This window comes from Meles meles, chromosome 8 (assembly GCF_922984935.1).
Source record: "Meles meles chromosome 8, mMelMel3.1 paternal haplotype, whole genome shotgun sequence".
In the NCBI taxonomy this organism is placed as follows: Eukaryota; Metazoa; Chordata; class Mammalia; order Carnivora; family Mustelidae; genus Meles; species Meles meles.
Window position 1 is genome coordinate 57969391 of NC_060073.1, and position 8301 is coordinate 57977691.

Here is an 8301-nt window from a genome sequence, read left to right on the forward strand (position 1 = left end):
ACTAGACTCAGTTGTTTTCCAGAACTAAATAAGATTCAGGTAAGTTACTTTAGAATATCTGGAGACATATGGGAATGTTAATGTGGACAGCCTAATTAATTCATAAACATGCACCTTTCTGGTATCCCCCACTCCTTCTAGCTCTCATCACATACAATGTAAGAAGGCATTAATTTACAACCTCTGAATGTGCTTAGGCCCAGGGGATATAATAAATCAAGTATCTCATGAGACTTGGGAGTCCAGAGGCCATCTCCTTTTTGTTTCTAAGCTAAGGGCTTAGGTAGTGAAGACACTACAAGATTGACTCCCTTCAAGAGACCAAATTGTGCCTGGAGAGACTGGGAGAAACTAGTGAAATTGTTTACAATCAGATAGCATTCTCATGAGTGGTGATAGGCAGGATATTCCTTGCAGGCCTCTAGCCCAAGAAAAGAGGTATAATGGCTCTTGCAGTTATAGCCAGTATTAAGTTGACCCTCAGGGTGAGCAATGAGACCACCTCATTGTAAAGGTAAGATAACCAGGATATAGGGTGAAAACTTGTAGTTGAGGTGGGATGGGAAAATTCAGGGCTTGCATGAGAAGGGAATTATGGAGCCTATGATGGGGCTCTAGATCCAGTCTTAAGTAATGAAGACAGCACCTATGGTTCTCTGAAAGATGCTTAAACTTCTTAACAAAAAATAAGATAGAAGATGAACTCAATATTTAAGATGATCTGAAACCTTTGTTCATAACTATTAATCCACTCCTAGGATTTAGTACTGAGCCACATTTGTCAAAACCTTTAAAAAAAATCACACTTAGTTTTATTCTGACTGAAAGGATACCTCATGTTACATAAGATCACCATATACCAATATTTGAACCAAAATAATGATTTATCATTTCAAAATGTTGTATTGTTAGGATACCTTTCCTATAATTTCCTGTAATTGGAATCACAGATTCTAAGGCACTCTTTCTGGCAAGTTGATATGTGGGAGCCAAGAGTTGCATTTAAAAGTTGGCTTCAGAAATCAGATCTGTAAGCGCTTATAGCAAACTGAGGGTTGCTAGAAGGAAGGGGGTGGGAGATGGAAAAAATGGGTAAAGAGGAGTGGGAGATAGAGGCCTTCCATTATGGAATGAATTAAGTCACAGGAATAAACAGCACAATATAGGGCATATGGGGCGGGAGTTTGCTTTGGAAACAAAAGTCGGTGTGAAGTATATCGTCTGATTGATTAATGTATTACTCACCTTCTGGAAAAATTTGATTGATCTTTTACAAAAAACATACAAATATCTGGTAATCTGAATACTCATGTTTTTCAGACTTAGTCATTTTCTCTATAGTCCTTTGCTAAGTATTTTCTTATTCAGTTGAACTCATTTTATGAAGATAAGTGTCCTTCATTTATTAGCTCGATGAATCATCTTTAAAAATAGGACCAGTTTTGTTCATACCTCTTCATTCTGCTTTTTTAGATAATTTCCCCAATTGTTCTTTAGTATTTCCCAAGTCACCTTTTCCTTATGTAAGTTCTATCATTGGGAAGGGAATAAGAGGGTTAAAATACTACAAATCACTGATCTCATTCATGATGGTGGTACTTAAACTTTTTTGCTTTTCTCAAACAGTAGAAAATTATATCTTCATTCTCAGCAATATATCAACTAGTACTTCTGGAATACTTCTGAAATGCATCTGGCTAACTGAGCAACACTTTCTGAAAAAAAAAAAAGTCAAGGCGATAGAATAGATAGATAGATAATAGCAAGCTAGCTAGACAGATGATTTTCTACTGATTTTTCTTACCCTCCAAAACGCAGTCCCATGTATTTGATGCCTTTCAAGATTATATTATTGAAGGATTAATTCAATAGCCAGCATCCATTCTGGCCTAAAATAATGAAAAAAAAATCCCTGGTATTCATATAGTTATAATTTTTGTGATTTTTAAAAATTTGGACAGGGCCATGGAATATCTACTGTTTTCATAATGTTAAATTATAACAGGACCAATCTTCACCCTGCCACCTTCCTACTGCTTGGCATCCCAGGATTGGAGACTGTCCACATATGGATTTCTATCCCTTTTTGCCTCGTCTACATAGTGTCACTAATGGGAAATGTTTCCCTTCTATTCATTGTCAAGACAGACCACAAACTGCATGAACCTATGTACCTCTTTCTATGTATGCTGTCCGTGGCTGATTTGATGCTTACTTCTTCTACACTTCCCAAGATTCTCAGCCTCTTCTGGTTTAATTACAGAGAGATCTACTTTGAAGCCTGCCTCACTCAAATGTATCTTATTCATTCTCTGTCTACTATGGAATCTGGGTTTATTTTGGCCATGGCTTTTGACCGCTACATAGCCATCTGCCACCCATTAAGACATTCCACTATCCTAACACCTGCAGTGATTGTAGGCTTGGGTTTGGGCATTGTCTTCAGAGGAGCTATACTCCTCAGTCCACACCCCTTTCTACTGCGGTGGCTTTCCTACTGCCGAACTAATGTCATCCCCCATACCTACTGTGAGTTTATGGCCCTGATAAAGCTGGTTTGCACCGAGACCAAGATTCGTAGAGCCTACAGCCTAATTGTGGCATTCCTGACAGGGGGACTGGATTTCATATTGATCATCTGTTCTTATGTCCTTATTCTTCTCACTGTCTTTAATCTCCCATCCAAAGCTGCCCGCCTCAAGACCTTAAGTACATGTGTCTCCCATGTATGGGTCATCTTAGTGTTTTATACACCAGCCTTTTTCTCTTTTCTCACTCATAGGTTTGGCCACCATATTGCTCCACATATCCACATTTTTATAGCCAATATATATCTTCTCATTCCACCCATGATGAACCCTATTATTTATGGTGTGAAAACCAAGAGAATCAAGGAGAGATTCTTTAAATTCTTAACAATCAAATGTATTTAAAATCATATCTTACTGCTTGGAAGATCACCCTTTGTTTTCTTCTTTCAAAAGTTTGACACTCTGGTTAAGAATATCTTAGATTTCAAAACCCTCAGGTTGTTTTTCAGAGTCCATAGTCTCTTATGAAGGGTCAGGGGTGGGAGGTTGGGGGAACAGGTGGTGGGTGATGGGGAGGGCACGTTTTGCATGGAGCACTGGGTGTTGTGCAAAAAGAATGAATACTGTTACGCTGAAAAAATTAATAAAAAGGGAAAAAAAAAAAAAGAATATCTTAGATTTCATCCTACTTGAAACTTACTGAGCTTCTTGTATATGAGGATTAAAGTTTTTTAAAAGCAATTTTTGAAAAATTTCAGCCAATATTTCTTCAAATGTTATTTCTGTCTCTCTTGTCATTTTCAGTTTTCTTTTATAAGTATGTTGCTATTTTTTGTTAATATCCTGAAAGTTTTTGAGACTGTTTTTCAGCAATTTTTTTTTTTTTCTTGCTTCTCTAGTTGGGTAGTCTCAATTGGCCTTTCTTCATGTTTGCTTATTCATTTTTTTCTACAAGTTCAAATATGCTTTTGAGCACCGGGAGTGAATTTTACATTTAATTTATTATATTTTTCCATTATACTTGGTTCTTTTTTTGTAATTCCTATCTCTTTATTTACATTTTCTATTTGGTGACACATAATTCTCAAACTTTTTTTTCTGCTTTAGACTTGGTTTCTTTTAGTTCATAGAACTTATTCATAATAGCTGATATGAAGTCTTTGATTAGAAAGCAAATTTTTATTTTTATTTATTTATTTTTTAATCTTGTGCATGTTCTATGCACACAGGTATATGGTTTTCTAGATTCTTAGGACTATGTTGGAACTTTTCAAATTCTCTGATTGGCATCTCATTCTCTTTTTTTTGCTTGTTTGTTTGTTTAAATTTTATGGTCAGTCTTTTGTTAGCCCAATCAGTAAATTTTCCTTAAGATACTCCAATGGTAAACAATTGCCACTACAAATGTCTTTTATTCAGGGTGATTTCTGAGTCATGTCAAATTAAAAAAATAAAAAAGCCTTTGAATGGAGCATTTTAGTGAGCTTCCAGTTGTGTCAAATAGTGACAGTTTATGTTGATGGTGAATTTTGGACTGCGATCCCAATTTTATCTCTCCCTTGGATGCTGGGATGCTGGTTTTCAAAGATATGGAATGAATTTGTAAAAACTTTAAATGCTTATATCTATTAATTCTCATATCTGTGTCATTTGTCTGGGTTAGTTTCAGTTGATTCATTGTTCTCCTCACTTACAAACCATTTTTCTACTTAGTTTCATGACTGGTAAATAGGAACAAATGCCAGACATTATGTATTTTACCTTGCTGGATGCTATTTATTTTTTAATATCTCTGTTTTATTAATTAATTAAAAATATTAAAATATTAAATATTTTTAATATTTTTTAATATCTCTATTTTTTAATATCTTTTCAAGCTTTATTCTGAGACTTGATTAGATTGCAAATTGGTTGATCTTGTCAAGTTTTGTTTTTATACTGTCCTATGTGAAAGCAGAGCATTTGGTACTCATTTTGCCTCACTGTATGGTCTCCCTCTATCTTTCTATCACTATTGTGATATTGTGACATAGAGATTACTCTATAGATAAAGCTATCACAATAAATTATGAAAAATTCTGGTGTGGCTGCTCAAAAAGGGTTAGCTTCAAGTATTGCCCCAAATTTTTGTGTGTGGTTCTTCCTCCAATATCGGGTAGACTGGTTCACACATGTTTTGGATAGATGAGCTATAACTAATTAGTTCGTGCATGAACTAATCAGCATTAAAGTAAGTTGTTAATACAGTCCTTCTGAAGATCAAAATAGCTCCCTTTCTGTGCAGTTTTATTCTCTTCCATATATTGGTTGATTGTTTCTAATTGTTTTATTCTCCCAAGAATCCCAGCTCCAGATCCTGAATTTAGGAATCCTGTTGAACTCTGCCTGGGTTCTACCTTTCCCTAATGTGTTTTGATAGCTTTCCCTCAGCAGTAAGCTTGGGAATAACCTCAGTTTGTTCCCATTCCTCTGGTTCCATTGCCCCTCATTATCTGATGTCCAATATCTTGAGTGCCTTGACTTCATTTATTTTATGGCATTTTAGTTCTTTCATGCAGGTCCCTTTACTCCAATTTGTCCAGAAACATATGTCCCCATATAATCCTTTAAATTCAAATTTAGAAAACCTAAGCTATCTGAACTCTTATATCTGAGTCTTCATTATACAAATTGTGAGACATTTTTCCATATTGCTCATTGGTTGAGTAAACATACAGAGACACATGCATACACATACACACACAATCTGGTATCTACACAGATTGCCATTAGAAATGTCAGTTGAGGACAAGCGTATTCAAAAGGATACAGAGTGGACTGTAGGTTTACTCTTTAAGGTGTTCCCTTTTCCTTGTATTCTTTAAATGAGTTTCATTTTATCATGTTATTTTCCTTACATTATTAAGTGAAAATATGTCCTAAGGAAATAGAAAAGTCTGTGAAAACTATATTCCAATCTAAGAGACATGGAAAGGCCCACATACTGGAAGCAAATTTTCATTCTCCTTCCCCACTACTAAGTAGCAATAATGACCAGAGCCACATCTCCCTTTTTTCCCCCAAATTTTTATTATAAATATTTTTAAACAAACAGAAAAGTTGAAAAAATTACACAAATACTCATCATGTTTACTCAGTCCCTTGATTCTCCACTTAACATGTTATGTTTCCTTTATCTCATATCTATCCTTCTGTTCATCCCTCTATCATTTATCCATTCATCCTTTTGTTTTTTGATTCATCTCTCTCTTTGACACCAAAACTTATTCAGATAATCTCAGTAGGTAATTAATCATTTCAGTTGGCTCTAATTATTCCATTTTAATTTGCTAATGAAATGACTATAAATGTACCATGATTTTTTAACTGTGTAATTCTGAAAGGGTGTATTTGTGTATTTATGTATTTATGAAAGGGTGTATTTATGAGAGGGTGTATGTTACTGATGACACAGAGAGTAGAATATTTGGGACCTCTACATCAAAAGCTAATGGTGTACTCTCTGTTGGCTAATTGAACATAATAAAAAAATAAAATAAAATAAAGGAAAATAAATATTCATATCTATTCTGTTCATTATTTTATATATATACTTCAACATTCAAGTAATGAGGTAAGTGTAATAAGTAATTGATGTTGATATATCTATATTGGATAGAAAAAATTGATCTAACATTACACACTTGTTTTTTGAGTGTTTAAGTGGTATCTAGGGAAATCTGGAAGACTTTTAAAGTTGGCTAGGGATAGGTTAATATTGTTATTATTTATTTAAATAATGAAATAGGTGTTGGTGCTATTCTAAACATTATTCCCTACTATATTTTCTGTAACAGATATCATTTAATGAGTAAATGTATAATTCTATTTTAATGCAATTAATTTTCTCCCTGTGGAAATAGACTACTACATGGAAGACTTACTGCCAGATATCAGGCATAAAACAGTGATAACATTTAGATGTTGCTCTCAGGAATCCAGCAATTTATTTGGAAGATAAATTTAAATATACATTGTATAGGGGGCACCAGGGTGGCTCAGTCGCTTAAATGCCTTCAACTCAGTCATGATCCTGGGGTCCTGGGAGGAGCCCCACAGCAGGCTTCCTGCTCAGTGGGGAGCCTGCTTCTCCGTCTACCCCTCCCCCTGCTCCTGCTCTCTCTCACTGGTGCTTTCTCTCAAATAAATAAGTAAATATTAAAAAAAAATGTATATACATTGTACATATATGTAAAATTGCATAGAAATTTGAAATACTTGAATTTGTGTTCTGTGAGTGCAAATGAGAAGCAAATTAACTAGGCTTTATCACCAGAGTCATTCAGAGATAGTTTCCTGGGAAGTTAATATTTGCTTCAATTGAAATTAGTGGGTATGGGGATTTTCTTGATAAGGAGAAGAGTGTGTTCTGGGAGGATTATGAGAGAGAATAATCCCTACAGAGAATCACAATAATTCTAAATAAGTTGCATATCAGACCAAAAAAATGAATCTCCAATTTTTCTTCATAAACAGACCTGTCGATTAAACTTCACAAAAATATGGCAGAGTGTTTTGCTTTTCAAAGATTATCTTCACATTTGGATATATTTGGAGATATATATATAGATAGATAGATAGATAGATATCTACCTCTCGCTCTCTGCCTACTTGTAATCTCTGTCTGTCAAATAAAAAAATAAAATCTTTTTTTTTAAAGATTTTTATTTATTTGACAGAGAGAGAGAGGTCACAAGTAGGCAGAGAGGCAGGCAGGGAGAGAGAGGAGGAAGCAGGCTCCCTGCTGAGCAGAGAGCCCAATGCAGGGCTCGATCCCAGGACCCTGAGATCATGACCTGAGCTGAAAGTAGAGGCTTTAACGCACTGAGCCACCCAGATGCCCTAAAAAATAAGATCTTAAAAAAAAAAAAGGAAGAAAACCTTGAATTATTAAAAAAAAAATAGAGTTGCTTTTGAAGGATGTTTCTTTTATCTGCATAAACTGTGCTTGTATTTTTATTTGTAATGAAATCTAGACATAATTCCCCAATCAGTCACAGTCAGGACTTTATGGCTATACATCTTTGCCAGGTGTTTACCCAGGTCAGATTTATGGCATAAAAGAGCTAATAGAACTGGAGCCCCCTAAAGGCAGCTGGCTGTAGGATATAAGTAAAGATTTCCCTTTTTAATGAGAAAATCTTTAAATGCAACAGAGCATCAGAGGAGGAAAGCCTTTGTACCATTTTTTATCACCACTGCAACTCCCATCATCGTTAATCATCACTACCACCTCTTAATGTGATTACTATGTTATTCTTTCTATTTAACACTACAGCCATGTCAATTTATTAAGCTACATATAGACATCATGATATATGTACTACTAGTATCCATTTTTTAAAGTATAGAAAACTTGAGATCATAAAGATTAAATATGAAAATGGTTCTATGATCAATACAAAGCCAATCCTAAAACCAGGTCTTCCTCTGCAGCATGAGGTTCATCAGATTTTACATAAAGATACTCATATTGGCATTTACAATAAAAGGAAGCATTGTCTGTTTAGAAGCCTCAGCCACTTAGTTCCCCAGGTTTACAGAAGACTAAAAACCTTAGATTCAAAGTATTCTAGATTATTTTAGTAATCAGAGATATAGAAATATATGTCCACATACCTACCTACATATCAATGTATCTGTGTGTATCTATTTATTTAAATCTTAAAAAAAAAAAGAAAAGAGGAAATAGGATATGGAATTCCTGATATTTAACACATTTGTCTTATGA

General features: G+C 34.7%; 1 protein-coding gene across 1 annotated transcript; it reads left to right on the forward strand.

Annotated features, from left to right (window-relative positions):
• Positions 1–1988: 1988 nt before the first annotated feature.
• LOC123949818 (olfactory receptor 52K2-like) lies at positions 1989–2933 on the forward strand. Its single transcript, XM_046017466.1, has one exon. The coding sequence runs from the start codon at positions 1989–1991 to the stop codon at positions 2931–2933; it is 945 nt and encodes a 314-aa protein (XP_045873422.1).
• Positions 2934–8301: the final 5368 nt, after the last annotated feature.